The sequence below is a fragment of the Rhincodon typus genome, chromosome 9 (genome assembly GCF_021869965.1).
Source record: "Rhincodon typus isolate 14 chromosome 9, sRhiTyp1.1, whole genome shotgun sequence".
NCBI lineage: Eukaryota > Metazoa > Chordata > Chondrichthyes > Orectolobiformes > Rhincodontidae > Rhincodon > Rhincodon typus.
In genome coordinates this window covers 25,704,100-25,729,996 of record NC_063340.1, presented here as the reverse complement: position 1 = coordinate 25,729,996, position 25,897 = coordinate 25,704,100, and the positions used below count along the sequence as shown (strand labels likewise).

Below are 25,897 nucleotides of genomic sequence, written 5' to 3'. Positions count from 1 at the left end.
GGATCTCACAATCTATGGGACATCCTGGCCACATACCCAGAGATCCATAGATCAACCTATTCAGTCACAATTCACACCCATGGGAAAAACACTAAGAAGATGTTATGCTCAAATTGAGGGACAACTAACAACATTTCCATTGTCTTTAACATTGCTGATAAACTCATTATGTGCTGTTTCATCAAATGCCGCGTGGAAGTCCTTGTTCAGCACAACAATTATTACTCATCAACCTTCTTTGCTAGTTTACAAAATAAGTTAAACTATCATAACTTGCCTTTAGTAAATCAGTGTTGGCTTTCCTTAATTGATCCACATTTATAGTGACTAAATTTTGACTCAGTTTATTGTTTCTTAGCTCTGTTTTCCATGACTGACAATGACTTGTCTCTAATTGCTAGGTTTATCCATACTTCCTTTCTGAACTAAAGGTGCATTATTTGCAATTCCAAGTCCTCTAGTACCAACTATATATCTAAGGAGGATTTGAATATTATTTCCAGTGCCTCCACTACTTCTATTCCTAAATTCCTCAGAATCCACAGATGCATCTCATTTAGTCCTGGAGAATTATATCAACTTTCAGTACACCTAGAGACTTTCTAATACCTCAATTTTATCAACTATTAGCTGATCTTGTGTTTCAGCTACTGCCTTTTCAATATGGCTGATAGCATTTGCTTCTTCAACAAAAATATACTCAAAGAATTAATTTCGCATCTCATCCATGCTCTCTGTCTCTTTGCATGTATTGCCTTTTTGATCCCTAATCAGCCCCACCCAGTCTTTTATGATGCAAGTGCCTTCTGCAATTTTTAGATTCTCTTTTATCTTAGCTTCCAGTATCTTCCCATGTTCTCTTTTTGGTTCTCCTTTTCCACTTTCTCCTTTGATCATTCTATATTCAGTCTTGTTCTTACTGATATAAACAACCTGATAACTGTTATTTCTCATCTTTCCTTTTCTCTGTAAGATTTGTCATCCAAAGAGCTTTGGCTTAGTTTGTCCTGTCTTTCATTTCATGGAAAAATATTACCTATAAATCAAACAGAGTCATAGAGGCATATCTCACTTTCAAAACAACCCATTGCTCCCTTACAGTTTTGCCTGTCAACCTTTGATTCCAATTTACCATGACGAGGTCTGTTCTCACAATACTAAAATTGTACCACACCACCCTTGCCCCCTCCACCTTCAATTATTTTTCCACTTCCGCATTATCCTTTTCCACAGCTAACCCAAACTTTATGATACTGCGATCACCATCTCTTAGTCATCTAACTCATTCCTCAGAATGAAATGCAAAAAGTGACTTCTCTTGTTGATTTGGAAACAAAATGATCTAGAAAATTCTTCCGAATACATTTCAGAAACTATACCCCACTTTACATTACAATATTCCAGTGTACATAGCAGGATTGTGCTGTTTTCATTTATTTAACTGACAAATCCAATTAAAACAGTACTTACCGTCCTCAGTGTTCAGAAATTTCTTCAAGCTCTCATTAACCAATGGTGTTTTGTTCTATAAAATAAATTAGAATTAGCTACTTGAAGTCCACTTTCTATACCATTAAAATTTGTCTTTCTTTGTAATGCATTTTTTTTTTCTAAAATTTACTTTTTGCCAGGTTTGTGATTTATTATCTACTTATCTTTTACTGTTGACTTTGTCCCCTATTCTGTTAAATATTACTTTGGTTGTATAACTCCTTTCCAATGTCTCTGGTTAACTTTACCTTTCTTTCTCAACATCTATTTCTGATGCTTGTAATCGTGTTTTGTTATATAAACATTGATATATCGTAAACTAGAAACAAAAAGCTGATATGTTAGACTAAATAGGAAGATTTTCCTGAGCAATTTTTACATGCTAGTTGTACAAAGAAGTGATGGAAAGAAGTTGGATAACAAAAAAAAAGCATGGAAATCACTACAAGGTGTACAGCTGGATGAACACAGCAGGCCAAGCAGCATCAGAGGAGCAGGAAGGCTGACATTTCGGGCCTAGACCCTTCTTCAGAAATTTCCTCCGATGCTGCTTGGCCTGCTGTGTTCATCCAGCTGTACACCTTGTTATCTCAGATTCTCCAGCATCTGCAGTTCCTACTATCATGGAAATCACTACATTTGACAGTGGAATCCAACATTTCTTATCCATCTCAAAAGCTAATCTCTATATACATTTAGGTAATCTTTTTAAATTACTCAATGTTTGCTAAAAAAATAACTAATTACACTAATAAATATTGCAGATATACAAACTAATTCTATTTTTAAAAACTGTTTTCAACCAATCGTGAAATGGCTGTAGCACTGCCTTCCATAACAACAGTCACTGCACTACATGTGGAGCTTGTTGGGACATCCTCATGAATTTAGCATGTGCTATATAAATACATTTTGATTTTTGACAATTAGAACAAATGTACAGTGGTTACTATTTATCAGCTGTTGAAAATAACTCTTTGCTTTGCAAAAACACTTACCTCTACTCTCTCCTGTTCTTCAAGTGCCAAGAATACAGCTGCCCGTATTTCAGCCTGAAACAGGAAATACTTAGTTTGATCTCATATAGTCATAGAGATGTACAGCATGGAAACAACTTCAGTCCAACTCATCCATGCCGACCAGATGGAACTAGATTAATCTAGTTCCATTTGCAGCATTTGGCCCATGTCCCTCTAAACCCTTCCTATTCATGTACACATCCAGATGCCTTTTCAATGTTCTAACTGTACCAGCCTCCACCACTTCTTCTGGCAGCTCATTCCATTCACGCACCAGCCTCTGTGTGAAAATGTTGCCTCTTAAGTCCCTTTTAAATCTTTCCTCTTTCACCTTAAACCTATGACCTCTAGTTTTGGACTCCCTACCCTGGGAAAAAGACCCTGGCTGTTCACCCTATCTATGCCCCCCATGATTTTATAAACCTCTACAAGGTCAACCCTCAGCCTCCAATGCTCCAGGGAAAATAGCCCCAGCCTGTTCAGCCTCTCCCAATAGCTCAAACCCTTCAACCCTGGCAACATCCTTGTAAAAATCTTTTCTGAACCCTTTCAAGTTTCAAAAATTTTTCCTATAGCAGGGAGAAGAGAATTGAATGCAGTATTCCAAAAGTGGCTAAAATGTCCAGTACAGCCGCAACATGACCTCCCAACTCCTACACTCAACGCACTGACCAAAAAAGGCAAGCGTACCAAATGTCGTCTTCACTATCCTGAATACCTGTGACTCCACTTTTAAGGAACTATGAACCTGCACTCCAAGATCTCTTTGTTCAGGAACACTCTCCAGGACCTTACCATTAAGTGTAGAAGTGCTGCCCTGATTTGCCTTACCAAAATGCAACATGTCACATCTATCTATGTTAAAATCCATCTGCTACTCCTCGGTTCATTCGTCCATTCAATCAAGGTCCCACTGTACTAAGATAACTTCCTTCACTGTTGACTTTAACACCAATTTAGGTGACATCTGTAAACCTACTAACCATACTTCCTGTTTTCACATCCAAATCATTTATATAAAATGACAAAAAGCAGTGGACCCAGCACCAATCCTTGCGGTACACCGCTGGTCACGAGCCTTCAGTACAAAAAGCAACCCTCCACCATCATCCCCTGTCTCCTACCGTCAAGCCAATTTTATATCCAAATAGCTAGCTCTCCCTGTATTTCAATGTGACCGAATCTTGCTAACCATCTACCATGTAGAACCTTGTTGAATGCCTTAAGTCCATATAGACACAACCACCGCTCTGCCTTCATCGATATTCTTTGTCACTTCTTCAAAAACCTCAATCAAGTTAGTGAGACATGATTTCCACACACAAAGCCATGGTGACTATCCATAATCATTCCTTGCCTTTCCAAATAGATGTAAATCCTATCCCTTAGAATGCCCTCCAACAATTTATCCACCACTGACTTCAGGCTCACCAATCTACAGTTCTCTGGCTTTTCCTTACCACCTTTCATAGATAATGCCACCAGACTTCCAACACCTCACCTATGGTTATCGATGATACAAATATCTCAGCAAGGGACCCAACAATCTCTTCCCTAGCTTCCCACAAAGTTTTGGGATACACCTGATCAGTCCCAAGGATTAACCTACCTTTATGCGTCCAGCACCTACTCCTCTGTAATATGGACACTTTTCAAGATATCACTATTTATTTCTCCAAATTCTCTACCTTCCGTATCCTTCTCCACAGTAAAAACTGACATGAAATCCCCATATAGTATTTCTCCCACCTCCTGTGGTTCCATACATAGACGGCCTTGCTAATCTTTAAGGTGCTCTATTCTCTGCCTAGTTTCTCTTTTTTCCCTTGATGCATTTGTAGAGTGTCTTTGGATTCTCCTTAACCCTATTTGCCAAAGCTATCTCATGTCCCCTTTGTGTCCTCCTGATTTTCCTCTTGAGTATACTCCTACTGTCCTTTCCCTCTTCTCGGGATTCACTCAATCCCAGCTGTCTATACTTGATATATGCCTCCTATTTTTTTCTTGACCAGAGCCTCAATGTCTCTAGTCATCCAGCATTCCCTACACCTAACAGCCTTGCCCTTCACATTAACAGGAACATACTGTCTCTATACTCTCATTGACTCATTTTTGAAGGCCTATGGAGGCAATGGCAGGTGAGGACCTAGAAAACGATCATTACCACTAAAGAGATGGTGTTGGGCAAGCTAATGGGGCTACAGGTAAACAGGTTTCTTGGCCCTGATGGCATGCATCCCAGGGCACTAAAAGAGATGACGGCCTATTTTCTATCATCTCAAACTCAAAAAAATAATTTTGCACATCTAAAAAGACTCTCAGCTACAAAACATAATCAAATAAGTAAATTTTCCATTTAGACCCTTCAGCAGCTCGGTGATTTACTAATCAACAATCGTAATCCAACTAGTAACAAAAATACTCTGGCACTTTGTGACTTTTTCCAAATGATCTAAAATTCAATATGTTCCATCTAGATTAATCCACTCAATGGACATTTACTCTGTTAACACAAGAGTAGATACTGAAAATGATTTGGTGGAAAAAAAGTTGCTGTCTTCTGGACTGTTTTGATTGGTCAATTTAAGACAGGGCTTTCTAAACTGTGGAGTCACGAGTTGAGTTTTTGGGGTCTCGAGCTCTAAGGCAGTAATGGCTGCTGTACAGCTCTGACTGAGTGCTAGCAGCTGCGAGGTCCCTTTAAATCCTCATGATTTTTAACAGTGGACGTGGACTAACTGAGCAATTTTTAAGGCACGATTCCTGTTCCAAAAAGGCCAGTGAAAAGGAGGTTTTTAAAAATCCCTGAAGTTTAAATGTTTTGCCGCTGATCCTCACAGCTCTGCCTCCCACCCCCACTGCAGAGTTATGGCATTTTCAAATCTTGAAATGGGGTCACAGTGGGAAATGTTTAGGAAGAAATAAAAACAAATTGCTGGAAAGTCTCAGTAGGTCTGGCAGCACCTGTTGAAAAAAAATCGGAGTTAGAATTTCGGGTCCAGTGACACTGAAGTTCTGACAAAGGGTCACTCAGGTTGTTGCTTTGCAATAAAAAAAAGGGAAAAATTCTAAAGGGACAGACCCCACAATCTGAGGACACCTTAAAAAAAAATGTCAAAGATGTCATCAAACTCAAAGAAAAGACATATAATTCTGCTCAGATAGGTGGCAGATCAAAAGGTCAGACAGAATATAAAAACAGCAAAAAAAATTACTAAAAGGTTAATAAGGAGCGATGAAGTTTGTTAAAAATATGAAAACAGATAGGAAATGTTTATTCAGATAATAAAACAAACATGTTAACAAAATAAGGTCCTTTTGAAATGGAGTCTGGGGATTTAGTATTGGAGGATGAAGAAATGGCAGATGAATTGAACAGAGATTTGTGTCGATCTTCACTACAGAAGACTCAAGTAGCATCCCGGAAATAGCTGTAAATCAGGGATTAAAATGGGGCGGGGAGGGGGATCAAGAAACTTACTGAATAAAATTATAATTATCAAGGAAGTAATACAAAAGAAATCGGTGGAAGTGCAAGTTGACAAGTCCCCAGGTCCTGATGGATTTCATCCATGGTCTTAAAGTAGCTACTGAAACAGATGATATGTTGGCTTTATTTTCCAAAACTCATTAGATTCAGGGAAGGTTCCTTCAGAGTAGGACATAGCTAATACAATTCCTGTATTCAAAGAAGGTGGCGGTAAGTAGGAAACTACAGGCCAGTTAGCTTAACATCTCCTACAGAGAAAATGTTATAAGCAGTTACTAAATACATTACAGTAGGGCACTTAGATAAGTTCAAGATAATCAGGCAGAGAGAATGTGGTTTTGTCAAAGGGAAATAATGAGGTTGGAGACTTGCTTGGTGAGCTAGTGTGTTTGGTTGTAGATGTTTCGTCACCTTGCTAGGAAACATTGTCAGTGCGCCTCCGGTGAAGCGTCTGTGTTCTGTCCCGCTTGTTATTCATATGCCTTGGTTTGCTGGGGTGGTTGGCATTACTTCCACAAGACTAGAAGAAATCCACCGAACCATAAACAACATCCTCACTGAATAGAATTCACAAAAGAAGAAGACAACAATAACCGTTTACCCTTCCTAGACATAATAGTAGAATGTAAGAACAACGGCAAACTCCTAGTGTATACAGAAAGACCACACATATGGACCAGATACTTTAATTACTCCAGCAACCATCCCAACATCCAAAATGGACCTGTATCAGGGCATTATTCAAACAGGCCACAACACCCTACAGCAATCCAAAATTGCGCAAAGCAGAACAGGAGCACTTGCATGGAGCTTTTAAAAGGAATAGATACCCAAAAAGCACAATCCGCCGTTACCTCCGTGACAGACCAGAACAAGGAGATGCAATACACCCAGACACACTAGTCACCCTAAAGTACATCCGAGATAACCACAAGACTGCGCAGATTCTTGGGTATAGGGTAGCCCACAAACTGCGACAGCTACTGACGAACATAAAGGATCCCATACCCACAACCAATAAAACTGACGTAATATACAAAATACCCTGCAAGAACTGTGAAAAACATTACATGGGCCAAACTGGAAGAAAACTGACAATAAGCATACACAAACACCAACTAGCCGCCAAGAGACACGACCAATTCTCACTGGTCTCAATACACACGGACAAAGGAGGACACGAATTCGACTGGGACAACACATCCATAATAGCATGAGCCAAACAGAGACATACCAGGGAATTTCTGGAGGCCTGGCATTCAAGCTGGAACTCCATCAAACAACACATTGAACTGGACCACTGAAAAACAGAACTGGAAGTAATACCAACCACCCCAGCAAACCAAGGCATATAAATAACAAGCGGGACAGAACACCAATGCTTCACTGGAGGCGCACTGACAACGTTACCTAGCAGGGTGATGAAATGTCTGCAACAAAACACACCGGCTCGGCGAACAAGTCTACAACCTCATCCACAACCCAAGCTACAAATCTTCTCAAAAGCTTTAAAGGGAAATAATGTTTAACTAATTTACTGTCGTTCTTTGAAGTAGTAACTAGTGTTGCAAATAAAGAAAAACCAACGGACATATAAAATTAGATTTTTTTTTGATAAGGTGCTACATGAAAGGTTATTGTAGAAATAAAGTCTCATTGCGTAGGGGGCAACACATTGGCATGGATAGAAGATTAACTTGCTAACAAGAAACGGGGAGTGGGAATAAGTAAGTCTGTTTTAGGCTGGCAAGATATTACAAGTAGTATGCAGCAGGGGTTAGTTCTAGATCCTCAACACTTTATAATTTATAAAAATGATTTGGATGAAGGGGTCAGAACATAGCTAAGTTTGCTAATGGCACAAAGATAGATAAGAAAGTGAGTAGTGAAGAATTCATAAGGAGTCTACAAAGGGTATAGATAGGTTAAGTGAGTGGTCAAGGTTCTGGCAAATGGAATCCAATGTGTAAAATTGTCCATTTTGGCAGAAAGACCAAAAAAGCATATTATTGAATGTTGAGAAGTTGCAGGGCTCTGAGATGCCAAAAGATCTGGGTGTCTGATGCATGATCACAGAAGGTTAGTATGCAGGAATGGCAAGAAATCAGGAAAGTTAATAGAATGTTATGTTCTATTGTGAGGGGAATTCAATGGAAGAATAGGGAGGTTTTGCTTCAGTTATACAGGCATTGGTGAGACTGCAACTAGAATACTGTATACTATATTGGTCACTGCACCCAAAGAAGGATGTTAATGTGTTAGAACAATTCCACAGAAGGTTTGCTGATGAATGAAAGGAATGAAAGGACTGCATAACGTGTAAAGGGTGGACAGTTTAGTATCCTCTGGAGTTTAGAGAGTCAGACATGAGAGGCAATTTTTTTTTTGTTTACACAGAGGGTGGTTTGCATGTAGAATGAACTTCCTGAGGTAGTGGTGGATGCGGGTACAATTACATCGCTTAAAAGGCATCTGGATAGATATATGAATAGGAAAGGTTTGGAGGGATATGGGTCAGGAGCAGGCAGATAGGACTAGTTTAGTTTGGGATTATGTTTGGCATGGACTGGTTGGACCGAAGGGTCTGTTTCCGTGCGGTATGACTATGACTCAACTGAAACATACAAGACCCTAAACAGACTTGACTGGGTGGATGCTGAAAGCATGTTTCCTCTTGTGGGAGAATGTATAGCTAGAGATCATACTTTTAAAATGAGCGGATGCCCATTTAAAACAGAGATGAGGAAACTTATTTTCTCTCACAGAGGATTAAGAGTCTTTGGAATTACCTTCCTCAAAAGGCAGTGGATGTAAAATCTTAAAGTTTTTTTTAAAGGGAGAGGTAAATAGACTTTTGATTATCAAGGGGTACAAGATTTCTGGGGATATAGAGAAATGTAGAGTTGAGGTTAAAATTAGATCAATCATGATCTTATCGAATGGTAGAACAGGCTGAAAAGAGCTGAGAGACTTACTCTTGTTTACATTCAATAAAAGCTGGAACTAGAAATTTGTCACAATTTGCGCCTTTAAGAGGGATTTGTTCTGTCCTGTTTCTCTTGAAGAGGGTGTTGTCAACCTGGTGCAGAGATGTCTGCATCATAGAAAGCAGAGTAAATAGCTTTGGGTCTGTATTAAAATTAGGCAAAAAAAGCACGAATGGGTGGAATCAGGTTCACAGAGATGCAGGGTTTTAGCTTTGCTTTCTGTTGTTGAAGTTTGGTTTTTACTTGGAGTTGAAGCTGCCACATACAGCTCGCTCTCTACTGCTGCACGAAGCTTGAGTTCTCTCTCTGCTGCTGGCTTCATTTCTTTTAGACTGGAGATGCAAGCGAGGGAAATCTGTTTTGCTGAATTTGCCTTTGCCAGCAGGGTGTTTATGGGATGATGTTATTTTGAAACTGAAGATGTGCAGTTAAATAATATATTATTAAGTATTTTGATAGAGTTTAAGTTATGCCAATTCTTCTTTTTTGTTTGTATTAAACGTAGTGTAATTATAAAGCATGTTGTGCAACAGCCTAGTAATTTAACCAATCAAATCACATCTGGAAGACAGCGCCTGACACGTGTCTTTGAATAAAATAGAAGTTAGGGTCCAGACTATCTCCTTGATACATTTTGAGGGCATCTGGTCTGGTCCTTAACGCTAGCTATTATTAATTGTGACGACAAAACTACCAGATTATACCAAAATGATTTTCTAACGTCTTGGAAGGAAGGAAATCTGCTGCCCTTAATTGGTCTGGCCTACATGAACATAGTTCCAAACCAATGTTGTTAGCTCTCAACAGTTCCCATAAGTTCAGAAGTAGCCTCGCAAGCCACTGACTTTTACAAATAACAAGAGTACAACTGGACATACCACCAGGCATCAACCCAGGCACCGAATACAATAAAAGGCATTGCCCAGACAGCCCTGGAAACTCTCCCCAAAATCTTGAGACATGCCAAACTGGGAGAATTTTCCTGCAGGCTAGTCAAGCAACTGCCTGACAGTTATACTCTCAGAATCAGACCTTTCAGACAATGGCCTGGACGCCTCCATCGTCATCATCCTGCCTCACTCGGGAGTGTCCTCAATGCTGACTCTGAATCCCATAAAGTTTCATGGTATCAGGTCAAACACGGGCAAGAAAACTTCCTCTGATTACAATCCACTGTTCCACTGGAACAGTATTCCTCCATGTTGCAGATGGATTCAGGAGTTGTGCCTTGGATTGGAAATTTGCTCATGACATTCCACTCTTAAAGAAGAGTGAGAGAGGGAAACCAGGGAATTACAGACCAGTTAGCCTAACAACCGTGGTGGGCAAATTTTCGCAGTTGAGAATCAAGTATAGGGTAAGTGATCACCTTGTAAAATTTCAGTTAATCAAGGGAGTCAACATGGATTCGAGAAGGGTAGGTCATGCCTGACAAACCTCAGCATTTTTTGAAGAGGAGCCTAAGGTGGTGGACAGAAGGAGTTCTGATGAAGGGTCTAGGCCCGAAACGTCAGCCTTTCTGCTCCTATGATGCTGCTTGGCCTGCTGCGTTCATCCAGCTCTGCACCTTGTTGTCTTGAATTCTCCAGCATCTGCAGTTCCTACTATCTCGAAGTCAATGGATGTTGTTTATATGGACTTTCAGAGGCTTTTGATAGTCCCACACAAGAGACTGTTAGCTAAGGTGGAAGCCTGCGGAATTGAGGGCAAATTACTGACATGGATAGTAAATTGACTGAGTGGCAGAAAAGAGTGTTGGAATAAAGAGCAAGGACTCAAACGGGTAGGACATGACTAGTTGTGTCCCATAGGGATCTGTGTTGGATCCTCAATTATTCACAATATTCATTAACAACTTGGATAATGGCATAAAAAGTCAAATATCCAAAATTGCAGCCACCACAAAAATTACGCAGTATTGTAGACAGTACAGAAGACAGCATAAAATTACAACAGGAATTAACAAATTAGGTGAATGACAAAGCTGTGGGAGATGGATTTTAATATAAGCAAGAGTGATGTTATCCATTTCAGACCGAAAAAGGATAGATCAGGGTATTTCTTAAGGCACAAAGTTGAAGAAAGTGGATGTCCAACAAGATTTGGGGGTTCAGGTCCATAGCCCTTCAAAATGCCATGAACAGATGCAGAAAATAGTCAAAAAGGCTGATGGAATGCTGGCCTTATCTAAAGAATAAGAGGGGTTATAGGGATGCAGATGTTATGCTGCTGACATACAAAACCCCAGGTAGACCTCACATAGAGGACTTGAACAGATCTAGGCAGCACTCCTTAGGAAGGTGTTTTGGCCCTTGAGAGTTCAATGCAGGTTTAAAAGGATGATACCTGGACTTCATTCAGGAGTTAAGTTATGAGCTGTAATTAGACAAATTAGACCCTTATTCTCTAAAATTTAGAAGGCTAAGGGCGATCTAAGGTCTTCAGGATATTAACAGGGGAAGACAGGGTAGATAAATTATTCCCAATGCTTGGAAGATTCTAGAACCAGCAGGCATTAGAATTAAGGCCAGGCCATTCAGCAGACATGTCAGAAAGGTCTTCTACATGCAAAGTGTACTGGGGGATTGGAATTCTCTTCCTCAAATGGCAGTTGATGCTAATTCAATTGTTAGATTTAAATCTGAGGTAGGCAAATTTTTATTAAGCAAGGGTATCAAGGGATATGCCCCCAAGGCAGGCATATGCAGTCAGACCAAAAATCAGCCATGATCTTATTGAATGGCAGAGCAGGCTCAAGAGACTGAATGGCCTACTCCTATTCTTATGTTCCTAATAGAGCATTCGGTTTTGTGTGCAGTAAATTCCCGAAACAACGTGATAATGACCAGATGATCTGAATTTGTGATGTTGACTGAGAGATAAATATTGAGTCAAGACACTGGGGATAATGCCTCTGCAGTAGCAGAATTGTATTCCACCACAATCCACAAACTCATGGCCCTACATATTATCTTATTGTACGATCATATCAAAAGATCAACTCTACTAAACAAGGAGGCAAGTCACACAACATCCTGATTTGCAAATATATCACTGTTCCTTCACTTATAGCTGTGGTAAAATCTTGACATTTCTTCCCTAACATGATGTAGACTATAGCTGTTCAAAAAAAGCAGCTCAAAAATCACATTCTTAACATTAGTTTTTCCTCACCTTGCATTTGTCTACTGACTGTGACTGGCTCCAATTAACACTACTAGGAACAAGAGGGCCTGTACTTGGCTGCCTCCAAGCTACCAAAAAACTGAAACTTTAGAAAGAGTCAAATCAATGACAGAAATTATTATTATTTAACTTGATCTTCACTACACCTTTAAAATAATTTCAGAGAAACTTTAAATAGATTTTTCATGCTTTGATGCCAGGGTTATTACAAGAGACTCCAAATTCAATACATTTGATCTGGGCACGGAAGGAAAGATAATCGTGTGGCCCAGAATTTCAAAACTAATCACTAAAAAGATATGGGTACTAATGTCATAAATCATTAAACTTGTATCAGAGATAGTAGGAACTGCAGATGCTGGAGAATCTGAGATAACAAGGTGTAGAGCTGGATGAACACAGCAGGCCAAGCAGCATCATAGGATCAGGAAGGCTTTAAACTTATTGTTTATCTAAACAGGATAAAGTTGAAGCTCATGATAGAAAACTTTGCAATTATTTTGATAATGTTCTGATATTATTTACATAACATCTGGGTAGGCTTAAAAAGCTAAAAGCCAATAAATTCCCAAAGATCATATGTACCCAAGAGCACTGCATAAAATTAAAGACAAAGTCTACGTGGAGATGATTGTTGTAATGAGGAAATATCAAACAAAAGAAGTTCCACTGGATTGGAAGCAGGTCACCAGGGAAATCATTTTGAAAAAATGGTAACAAAGCAAACTCAGATAAAGTTTCATTAAGCTTACATCAACGATCAGCAAAATAAGGAACTGATCATTAGGTACAAACATAGGGAATACCTAGGAATAACTTCGTAATTAGTAACAATGTGTTTTTGGAGTTTCTTCATTTATTGTTTGATTTGTGTCCCAGGATATTCTAGAAGTCAAGTTGTAGCTTCCTATATTCTAGAAAGTTTTAAAATTTGCAGATATCAGAGTATAATTTATGGTCATGGCTTGTCAAAGACTCTTGTTCAAACTATTTTCTGTTCCCTAATATTTGGAAGGTGGGACAGTATATTTCACCGTATTCGGTCTTCAGGTTTAACTATTCAATGAATTTGCTAAACAACACAATGGAGCAATGTGCAAATAGCTTTACAGAAGATACTAAAATCACTTGTTCAAAAATGCTAAGTAATAAAAATTTTGCAAATGTTTCATTAAGCTGCGACAGAAATACTATTTCTTGTATCTATTCTTTTTCTCTCAACTATGAAAGCTACCCTGACATGATTATCTTTCTTCAAAGATTTGAGGATGATTTCCCAATATGAAAACAGGGTTCAAGACAATAAACACATTAGTATTTTTAAAGAATAGAACAGGCATGATAGCAATCAAATTCACATTGAACAATGTGACATACTGCAGCACTTAGTGCTTTTTTCACGTCGTGTTCAACATGGAGGAATACTGATTCATCAACCAAGAGGGTGGTGGGGTCAATATGTGTAATCTGTCAGAGGTTTCTCATGTCCATGTTTGACCTGATGCCATGAGACCTTATAAGTGTCTAGACTCAATGTTCAGAACTATCAGGGCAACATCTTCCTTACTGTGTACCCCTGTGCTGCCACTACTGCTGGGTCTGTTCTGCTGGTGTTGCTCTCTGAGAAAAAGTCAGTCATACTCACATGTTTATACCTTACAGACAATATCACACTGCAGCTCAACTAACTTATGTCACAGCTTTTCTAATTTTAGTTCAGCCTCCAGATGTTAGTAAGCAGGACTTTGCAGGGTTGATAGGGCTTACTGTTTGTTGCTTCCAGTCCCCAGATCATTGCCAAGTGTTCTGTCTAATTTCAATCCTATTTTGAGACTTTTTTTGTTGGTTAGATACAACTGAATGAGCATGTCAGAGTCAACCATGGGGCCGCCTGTAGTGCAGACCAAGTAAGAAAGGTAGATTTCCTTCCCTAAAAAGGTAATTAGTAAACCAGTTGGGTTTTTAATGACAATGGTTTCATCGTCATCATTTCACATTTAATTCCAGATTTTTACATTTATTCTGCTTTGGTGGGATTTGAACCCAGATCCCCGGAGTATTATCTAGGTCTCCGGATTACTAATATGACAACAAAACCATTATCGTGTCACCTCCATGCCTACTTAGATGTTCACCACGACTTACTCTACAAGGAGGATTTGAAACAAATAATAAACATTAGGAAGGCTCTAACCTGCATTATCTCAGGGCCTCCTGCCAGAACAGTCAGGGAGCATGTCTATTTCCCACTTACACACTGGACAAAGTAGTTGAGGACTAGTAAGGTTAATTGTGCTTGAATTTGATTAGAATGTTACAAGTTGCTCTGCATGCCTCTTTTAACAGGTAAAAGTTCAACGTTTAGTTGGTGAACAAATTCTGGAATTCAGGGCACATTTTCTGGAGCCATTACCTGAAGGCTGGATGCAAGAATATATTTAGAGGGCTCTTGCGTTGCAGTGACAATACCCCTACCTCACAACAATTTGGCCAGGGTTCAAGTTTCACTTGTTCCACATCCATGTTACAAACACGTCTGAACAGGTTGATAAAAAAAAATTTACAGCTACAATCAGATGTTTTTATAGTTCTCAAAATTAAACTGGTGGAGCCACAAGTTAACGGGGTACAAGAGCTGCATTCAGTGGTCAGGATAGCTGTTCTCTCATTTTCTCTTCTCTAACTGTTAATTCAAGGGGGAGAATGTGAAAACAGAGCTCCAGGGGTTCCATGCAGTTGTGCTGTTTCCATGGTGACAAAATTAAAGTCTATGCACTATTTGATCCACTGCTGTACTCTACATTCCGATAATTTGGTCCCCAAGCCAGCAAGGTCCATAATATTCCAAAGCGTGGATGACTGGCTGGTTATTCTGGCCCTCTTAGGGTCATAGAGTTGTACGGCATGGAAAGAGACCCTTTGGTGCAACACATCTGTGCCAACCAGATATCCTAAATTAATCTAGCCTCATTTGGCCCATATGCCTCTAAACCCTTCCTGTTCATGTACACATCAAATGCTTTTTTAAATATAACTGTACCAGCCTCCACCATTTTCTCTGGCAGCTTATTCCATATACACACCACCCTCTGTGTGAAAACGTTGCCCCTTAGGTCCCTTTTATATCTTTCCTCTCTCACCTTAAACCGGTCTTCTTTGGGACAGCCCTACTCTGGGAAAAAGACCTTGGCTGTTCACCTTACTTATGTCCCACTTGATATTATAAACATCTGCAAGGTGTCCCTCCCACCCCAATGCTCCAGGGAAAATAGCCCCGATCTATTCAGCCTCTCCTATAACTCAAACCCTCCAAACCTGGCAACATTCCTGTGGAACTTGAAAGGGTTCAGAAAAGATTCACATCATCTTTCCTATTGCAGGGAGACCAGAACTGAACACAGTATTTCAAAAGTAGTCTAACCAATATCCTGTACAGCTCCAACATGACATCCCAACTCCTATACACTTAAGGAGCATGCAGGAACAGAACTGTAACACTTTAAAATACATGCACAGATTTCCAACTCTCTCTCTCTTAACACCCTCTAGTCCTAAAAACTCATTCCAAAAGTTTGTTTCACTGACTGATCTTTTGAGCATCTTTCCCTCTTATGTGACCAATGACCTCGCTTTCATGGGTCCAAAACTTTAGATATCTTATTTGAACCCATTCATCCAGAGTTTCATTCTCCTTAATATTCTCCACTTTCACCAAAATTTTAGTCATCCCCTTATTGTCTATCTTATTCGATGTGGCTTCTACTTGCACCTATTACTGGAGCATGAATATCAAATATGGACATCAACACTTAATATAGATACTAGAAGGATGAAATAAAACAAAAGAAAATGCATCAGTGTTAAGTTTAGAGACACTTCTCTTCCAGGAATGCCTATCTTGAAAGAAGTTCTCTCCAATGGGAGTTCCATTTGTCTCTTTTACCATCTTTATTGTTTTGCATCCCTTCTCATGATCAATCAGATATCTACCAGAGGTCACTTTCACAGCCAGATCTCCTTTCTCAGCAACAATCACATGACCTACTGCTCCTAGTTCCAAAGTTCAGACTATATCCTTGGTTGACAAATGAGTGAAAGCATTTTAGGCACATGCAGGAAAGTAGAACTGAAGACTCAATAATATCAATCTTAACAAATGTCACAGTAACTTAGTGGTCAAATGGCCTACTCCTGCTTCAGATGGTTCTGTAAAATCATTTCTAATGCAAGGTCATTGACCTGAAACATTAACTTCTTCTTTCCCCTCAATAGATGCTGCTTGATATATTAAGTCTACACAACATTTTCCATTTTTATATCATTTATTGCTGTTTCTCAAGTATAAAAGAATGCCAGACTTTGTTATTGAGATGACACCGACACAGATAAATTCAGTTTTTTCATAGTCTTCTTCTATCCCAGTCATTGATATAGCATCAATGGCAAAATAATACCACACACAATCTAGCACTTCCTCTATACAGCACATGTATCATTGTCCTCGGTAATCACCAACTAACGAGTATGATTGTCCATATATAAAATTTCACTTTCAGCGATCATGGGTTCTGCAGATCTTCGTATGACTGATGAGCCCAATTCTACATCAATATCTCCAACCATACGTTTTGGCAGGTATTTCCACCAAATGATCCTGGGCCTTGAGAACATTGGCAGTTCTTTCTCCGGTTTCTTTTTCATACTTCCTCTTGCTAATAGGTGTGCTCAAAGAATATTGTCCCTTCACACGAGTTTCCTCTAAGTCAGTTTCTTCTAAATGAGGGTCTCCTATGCATTGACATCGATACTGTATTTCTTGAAGGAAACGAGCCTTGTCCTCTCACGCAACTGCTTTTGCTGAGAAGATTTGCTTTGGAAGTTGGATTTCAAGCATCCTAAGCACGTGGCAGTCCAACAGAGTTGTTTTTTTATGGTCATAGTCTAGGCTGTTAGCTGCTTCAAGAATGCTCTTGCTTGTGCACCTGTTTTCCCAGCTGATGCAGAGGATCCATCTCAAAAAGCGTTAATGGTACTTCGAGGGTCTTCAGGTAGCGTCTGCACGTACTCCAAGTTTCAAGCCAAATGGAGAGTCAGAAAGATGACTGCCTTATATAAAAGTGAAGCTAATTAGGCTAAAAGCATGAATCTATTTAGCACACTGAAATCAGGGAAGTTCTTCCACTACTGGGTTCAATTCACTTCCTTGCAAGAATTGACACATTTGATTTCTCTCAATGTTGTGTTGTGTTGTGGCCTTTAAAAAGGTGCTGTGATGAGAACTTGGTGTGCAGGAGAAGAATAGAGAGAATGTACTGAGTTGAATGGAGCAGCTGTAAAAGATTTTTAATAAAAAGTGCGGGCGAGGGGTACGGTCTCAGAAACAAAAATTGCTGTAAAACCTCAGGCTGGTCTAGCAGCATCAATGGAGAGAAAGCAGACGTTTCGAGTCCGATGACCGTTCCTCAGAACTGATAGCATCTGGGTTTAAAAAAAGGGGCATTTATCTTGATGATAAAGGATGGGAGGGGAGGAAAGTGTTAAGATCTGAAATAATGAGAAACCTCACCCTGCTTGTGGTTGAAGAGCTATCGACATGAGCTAAAACCCCAAAGCGATGGGCTGTCCACTGCCTCCAAGTTCGTCCATTAAACTAACTCGTTATCGGGTGACATAAACTTCACAGGCACCTCAGGCCTCTGCAAACTGGCGGTTCCGCAACAAATGGCGGCGACGGCCTGCGGCCTAGGATGATGGCGCATTACCTTGATCTTGTTGAGGACGCCGCTGTTCTCCAGGGTTTGCACCAGCAAGTCCCGCAGCTCCGTGTCCTCCTCCGCCGACATTTTACAAAGACAACCACCCAAGCTTTGCTAGTGTTCCATTCACAGCGGCACTTTGACAACGTTTTTATTTCCCCCCCCAAACAATATAAGAGTCTGGTACAATGTTTTCAAAATAATCGTTGGCGCGTGCGTGTTAAATGAAAGAAGGTTGTTGACGCTTGAGGCGGTTTGACGAAATGTAAAGTGCGAATGGAGCAGTAACGGTCTATTAAGCCGAGCGCGCGAGTAGCGCTGTTGGCGGCGGTTAGGGCCACGCGGGTACTGACCACTGCTGGCTCACTGAATGCAGAAAGGTACCGAACACTTCTTTAAAATGTGCCACTATTTCCTACTATTATGTAATAAGACCTATACTCTCACCATTTATTTTAAAATTAGTCGTAATTTGTTTTGCAAAGTACTGCAAATACCTCTATCAACTTACCGAATTGTGGATGTGGCTCAGAATGTATTCTGTATTTTTTGTCCGAGTTCATCTTATCCACGATGTTCCTCTCCAGTGCATTTAATTCTATTCTCGGGAGACTTTCTATGCCAGTTCTCCTCCTGGTCCTTACTTAGCCAACTAGTGTCAATGATTCCGTCCTCAGTTGTTTCACACGCCTATAAATCTGCAACTCCCCGAAAACAAAAAGCCCTCAGCCTTTTAAATCAGAGCTCAGTTTCTTAGTAATTCTTAAAATGAATTGGGAGAGAGTGATATAATGGTAATGCCACTTAACTAAGAGGCTGGGGCTATTGTTCAAGACCCATCACTGTAGCTTGTGGAATTTAAACGTGTGGTATTCTTTGCAGCAGAAGGCTGTGGAGACCAAGTCATTGCGTGTGTTAGATGATACGTTTTTGATTAGTAAGGGGATCAAGCGTTACAGGAAGGTGATAGGAGAATAGGGTACTGAAACATCAGCCAGCATTGAACAGTCGAGCAGCTGCGACGGAGTGAATGGCCCAATTCTACTCCCATGTCTTACGGTTTAACTTGTCAAAATTTATTAAGCCCAATTTCAACGCTTGCAATTGTACAAAACATCTCTTATCAGTTACAAATGACATCCTACATAACTCTGACAAAAATACCTATTCCTCCTCCTTGACCTACAGTCTTTTATGTGATTAACCACACTATGCTTCTTCAACGCTTCTCTGTTCTGAGCTGGGTGGGATTGCTCAAGTTTCAGTCTTATCTATATAAAAGAAGAATATTACTTGCAATGGCTCATCTTTCCACTCAGTACAGTCACTTCTAATGTCCCTGAAGATTCTGACCACACCCTCCTTGTGCATACTGCCCCTTAGAGACATTGCCCAAAAGCACACCATATAATACTGACAACTTGCAACTTTACCTAATCATCACCTTTCCCAACTGCATACTGTTGAAAATGGAGACATTGGAAATAATTCCACAACAGGGCCGTATGCCATCACCAAGTCACTCTTTATTGACATATGCAAAGCTTTTGACACTGATCCAACTTTCTCAGCGTGAACAGAACCTGTGACACTCCTGTTTATGTGCCAGCCTGGGATCCTGATTGGACCAAATTAAACAGCCCCAATCAGGGAACTCCTATTCAGAGGTCCACCTGGCTGACCTTATTACAATCACTCCAACTGCCAGTGCCAAATAAGTAGATTATTTCAGACCCATTCCAAACATAGTTTCCTTGTTACACATTGCAGCACCCTCCCACAGCTCACCTGCTGCTGTAACCCTCATTCATGCCTTTAGTCTATCTTTAGACTTGACTATTCCAACACACTACTGATTGATGCTTTTGATGTATGCTCTGTCAACAGGAGGTCATCTTTTCAAAACTCTTCACATTCTATTTCAAAAACATAACTGCCTACATATGGTATTTAATTTGTCTCTTGCTCTTCATAGCCAGGAGGATAGCTGATTATACCCCAGCTGAATATCTAGACCAGTGACTTCCAATACGATGCGAGAGTCTTGTCAGTTACTAAAATGTGAGCAATTTACTTACTTATAGCATAGTGTCCTCAAAACTAGCTGTAATTTTAGACGTTTTAACTTATTTTCCCATTAAAAAGATAACATATGTTTAAAAAAAAAATCAGTGGCTGCAGGGAAACAGCTTATTAGCAGTACAGTTTGTCATCCATGATACTACAGGGATTCATTTATTTTTCATAATCCTGTCAACAAACACAGATGCTGAGGTGAAAAACATCTCAGTATTTGCATTCACCATGTAGTTTTTTAATGAAATCTTCATTTTATCTAGCACAAGAAGAGTTCAAATCAATCAGTATCTTGACAACTATATTAAAAGCCTCGTAAGAGGTTTTACCTCAATCCTTTCCTTAATAATTGTACATTTCCATGTAAAGAGCAAGGCTGTACAAATTTCATAGCAATTCCTGTTACAAATTTGAGGACATTAAATTCACTTTGCAAACAAGTTCTTTAGGGAGTTTAATCTGTATTTTTAAAAGGTAATTTATTTTCAACTTACAAATAGAATGCATAGGACTTAATTGAGTACTGTAGGTGATTGAAATCTTGCACAAAAGTGCATAATTTATCAGGGCAGTGGGTGCATTGTACATGTGGTAATAGATAAGTAGTATTACAGAAGAATGTTCAAGTCAGTTCTTTTTCCAGCTACACTGTGTTGCAATAGTCTGAAAATAAATTTGAGGAGGGAGGCAAAACCAAAAGATTCTGCTTGACGTATTCAAATGTGTTGATTAGAACTTTGAAAAATGTGACGTGGAACCAAATTAAATGTATAAGTAGCATTTCTTAAAACTTGTAAATATAGCAGAACATCTTTTAAAAAGTGTTTAATAACATAAATAACTAATTTAGTCAGGGTAAATAACAAATTTAAATTGTACCAATGAATAAATACCACATGCAAACACTCCAATTAGCAACAATGTACAAATATGTCCACTTGCAAACATACATATTTTCTGGAACAGAAATACATTGTGGATACCTTCCTTTTTTAAAACATTCATTTAGATACTTTTTAAATTGTTTAAAATTTTCTTCAGAATTTATTTTCCCTGAAGCATGCAGATAAGCAAACGTTGGACTTGCAACGGGCATTATGATGCACAATGTTTTGTGCCAGTAAGTAAACTGGAATTATAAAAGCATAACTTTACTGTAGAAAGAGCTAATTCAACAATAAATGCAAAATATTTTGATCCTACTACTCATTTTATTAATTATTTATCCATAGAATCATAAAACAAGGTGTGGAATTAGGTTGCTTTCTGAAAGCCAGGAGAATTTGTTTCAGGAACATAATGGAACCGGTTACTACTATGAGGGTTTTTTTTTTCTTTCCTAGATATAAAGTTTATCCAAATACTTGGCATGTGTAAATATTCCCAAATCTTGAAGGAATAAGAGTACACCCATAGGGATAGTTGGAAAAATAGAAGCAGAAATATGTAGAGTAAAAAGAAAGTGGCTTAAATTACAATGTAGGAGTGAGGAAGTATCCATGAGGGTAAAAATGCATGTCTTAGTCATTAACTGGAATTGTGTACAGGAATACCATCAGTTACACGGTGTAATACACTGTAACCTCTACAGCCTGGTACGTTTGTGACCAAGCCGTTTCTGAATTTTGGAAGTTTGACTTATAGAATGATATTGTCATAGTGACATAGCACGGAAACAGACCCTTCAGTCAAACTCGTCCGCAGATGTTTAATAATTTAAGAGAACTGGAAAACACCATAGGTAAATATCTACGTGTGGTATAAGTGATTAAAACAAATAATGTTTTGCTTATATAAATTGCATCTTCCTCATTTCTGCTCTCAAAGAACAAATTAAAATGAGTTGCTTGGGTGCACTTAAACATTTCTCATCAACTGGTATTTCCAAACAATGTTGATTTTTCTAAGTTAATAAAGGTTGTTAAGTAATAGGCAAAGTAACATTATAACATATACATCTCTTCAGTTGCACTTAGGTATTTATAGTCATAGAATCATACAATATAGAAGAGGCCTTTGGCCCTTCAAGTCTGTACTACCAAAATATACTTGCTATACTACACCTATAGCTTTTAATGTTATGACATTTTTCAAGTGCTCATTCAGTACTTTTTAAAAGGTTGTGAGGTTTCCCACCTCAAGTACGCTCCCAGGCAATGCCTTATCAGAGTCTAACTACTCTCTGGGTGAAAAGCTTTTCCTGAAATCTCCTTTAAACCTCCTGCCTTCCACATTAAAATTATGCCTAAATGGAACAGCTGCTTTCTGTTCACTCCCCTCAATCTTATACACTCCAATCAGGTTCCCCCGAGCCTTCTCTGCTGATCCATTGTTTTGCTTTCTGGCATGTACTGAGCTTATGCCAAGAATAATGAATCACAAAATATCAAGACTGTCACAACTGTGTTTTGTGCAGGGCTGTAACATTATGAACTGTATGAAGGTCATAAAGCTGACCCACTGTTCATTTCCCATTGTGTATTTGTTCTTTGCAAATTAACAAAGTCAAACCTTGTCTTAAGCTCATTGTATAAATTAAGCATTTTAGTCATGTTGGGGAGCTCAATTTTAGAAACAACAAGACACTGAAAACTCCAGACCTGAAAACTTTCAGACATGGAAACTCATTGTGATTTTAACCTTTGAGGGGATGGTGTTAAAGGCAAGCCCAAGGACTAACTGTGAAGTTGTTTCAAATCTTGTTGTTTGCCGTCATAGTCATAAGCTAATTTAGAATTGGACTGTCCCGTAAAGGTTTTAGTTGTTGGAGTTCGCTGAACGTGCTTCTAAAATGACAACAGATCCCAGTGCTGAGGAATGGTTAATCTGATTACCATACGCAAGCAACATTACACACCTGGTAGGAATAATTATGCTAAAGAATGCAATGTAAAGGGCTAATCTTCACATTAATTTCCCAATGTCACTAACATTCTCCCTCATTGTGATAATGGCTACCCTTCAAAAGGGAAAAGAAATTTAACTGGCTGTAAAGGGCTTTTGAATATCCTGACCTTGTGCAAAGTGCTATATGAATGCAAACCAAAAGAACTGCAGATTCTGGAAATAATCAAAAACAGACAATGCTGGAAAAGCTTATCTGGTCTGGCAGCAACTATGGAGAGAAATCAGTTAACATTTTGGGTTCAGTGATCTCCAGTTCTGAGGAAGAGTCACTGGACTCTGATTTCTCTTCACAGATGCTGCCAGACTGGTTGAGCTTTTCCAGCAATGTCTGTTTTTGTTGCTTATGAATGCAAGTTTATTTCTAATGCTTAATAAATGAAGGAAAGCTTCCTTCATGCCCTGACATGGATGTTTCTATATCTACAACATTATTGGGAGAAAAGGTGGGGAGAGAGATGGCATACAATAAAGCAACTAAAATCATTTCTTCCAAACAGGAAAGGTGCTTGAAGATAGTGGTTCTGAATGTACATGAAGCAGCTTTTGGGTGTGCAATCCTTGCATATTGAAGATGGATGTTAGGGGGCAAAATATTAAATAATACATCTGATACTTTTATTAATATACCTCAAGACATTCTAAAGCACTTTGTATCCAATGAAATACCCTTGACATGTAGCTGCTCGTTATGTAAAGCATGACAGCCAGCACCTGGGAAGAGAAAATTTAAGTTAATATTTCATAATTAACATCCATTTAAAACATTAACCTCTTGTTACAGTTGATGAGCCTGTTTCCAGCATTCTGCAGTCAGTGTTTCAGCTTCCCAGCATTTGCTGTTTGCTCTTTTTATCAATTTGTTAAAGAATATTATCACAGTCTGGCACATCCAAACTCAATCACTCTCACATTCTGAAGCACAATTGATTCTATTCATATACCACTACTTACCCTCCCTCGCAATATGTTGGGGATAGTCAAGCATTCTCCATCTTTCTTACATTTTATTTCTATTCTTTCTACTTCATTTCCTCATTCAGCCATTGAAATGAAAAATTTACAAGCCTGTTCTCAATTTTATATTGATCATAGAATCCCTACAGTGTGGAAACAGCCCCTTCAGCCCAACAAGTCCACACCGACCCATCTCCCTATAACCCACTGAATCTACACATTCCTGAACACTACAGGCAATTTAGCATGTCCAATCCACCTAGCCTGCACATCTTTGGACTGTGGAGTTATAATGTCTCTTCTTATTGCACACACAGCTATTGAAAAGTAGACCTAATTGTCTGTGTCTAATGCACAGTCCATAGCATGATCAGAAGTATCGTTGACCCATGATTTGTCCGGGCATTACATCATCAGTTTATTAATTGGCTAGCTACAGCATGCACAGTATATGGATAATTCTTGGTTAATCCTGCATTGGCTAGGTAATGTATGGCAAATTTGATTTATTTCTTAAATTGTCATCTACTGACATCAGTTTCCATTAACTGTTGATTGGTCCTTTAAAAGGAAATTCATTGGGGAAAAAAGGATATGCTGGAAAAGTGACTTCTAACCTTAAACCTATAGAATATACTCCAGGAGGCCCAGGTTCAAGTCCCATCTGCTCCAGAAGTGTGCAATAACATCTCAACAGGTTGAGTAGAAAATATGATATCCAGTTTTGTATAAAATTTGTTCATACACACTATCACTGAAGCATCAGCATATAGATAATGTAATAAACAATATATAAAAGTTGAGGTGGTGAGATTCTTGTACAGTCACTTTAGTATTGAGTAATAAATTCTGAAGGATTATATAGCTATAGTTAAAAACATTTAAATTAGTTACCTTTGCAACAAAAATTACTTTTAGTCAAATACAATTGCTTCTCTTCTAAAACACAATTAAAACACCAACAATGTAGGACACAGATGCTGTATTTTTTTTCCTCACTCTACAGTAAATACCTTCTTGTCTTCCTGTATTGAAAATATCAAAGCCTTTTGATAAGGATGCAACAAGTCAGGAGAATGTAAGCCAATTCAATCTTGAAGGTTGAAAGTTCTCATGGTATGTTCTTTTTAAAAGTGAGTCTAAGCAGGGCCACATGGTATAGTAAAGTTTGTGTAGATTAAAGTAAGGCAGAATGTGTTAGGTTAATTAATAAATGTACTTTGGTGGCATAAACAGACCAAACTAAAATCGATCATCAAACATCAACCCCTCTCCTAGTCCCTACAGGAATACATTCTACCCTTTATTCATCTCTATCAGGATCCACAAGAACGGGTCAACTGAAAATATATATAATTACACATTTTCTCTCATCTCACTGGCTATTGTCGATTGATATTAGAGAGCTCAGACATGAAAGATTGATTTCCAGATGAATAAGTCAACCATCTTAGAACATTGAGAAAGTTACTGGAAATATTCAGCTGAGGCTGCATCTGTAGAGAGAGAAACAAAGTTAATATTTCGAGTCCAATATGACTTCTGCGGAACATAGCATTTTCTGCTGTAATTTTTGGCTTTAAGTCATTCATTCTCATTAAGTTTCAGTCTGAAGCTGGTGCAGAAACAAAATACCACATAAGTTGGAAGTTTGAAAATAGAAGAAAATGCTGGAAATACTCAGGTGGAAATCTGTGGAGACAGAAAAAGATTAATGTTTCAGGTCAATTACCGTTCAGAATCTGATAGCTGGATTGATTACAGTTATAAAAGTCTTTCAAGTCGGAACTTTAAAGGTTTTAGTCAACACCAGGCAACAAGTATTGTTGTTTTTATTCAATGTGGGGAAAAGGCAAAAACAATATAAATAAGTGTTGTAAGACAGCACTTCTCACATCATCATCTTCTGGAATGACTCTCCATGAATGTAATACATCAGGAAAGGCATTAGTTTAGCAGATAGCTTTTACCATACTTAAAGTTAATTCACCCTCCTGATCAAAAAAGTCTAATTTTTGTACTTCTTGTTTC

At 38.8% G+C, this 25,897-nt stretch overlaps 1 protein-coding gene across 3 annotated transcripts in view; it reads right to left on the bottom strand.

The window, feature by feature from the left end:
- cep43 (centrosomal protein 43) overlaps nt 1-18,050 on the bottom strand; it is a 37,145-nt gene extending 19,095 nt beyond the window's left edge. For all 3 annotated transcript variants that reach the window (XM_048600646.1, XM_020529352.2, XM_048600645.1), the window contains exons 1-3: nt 17,936-18,050; nt 2,490-2,543; nt 1,471-1,525 (exon numbers count right to left, since the gene is read on the bottom strand). In XM_048600646.1, coding sequence (XP_048456603.1) covers nt 1,471-1,525; nt 2,490-2,543; nt 17,936-18,016 — 190 coding nt within the window. In that variant the 5' untranslated portion in view covers nt 18,017-18,050. The remainder of the gene's footprint in view (nt 1-1,470; nt 1,526-2,489; nt 2,544-17,935) is intronic.
- Between the last annotated feature and the right edge of the window lie 7,847 nt (nt 18,051-25,897).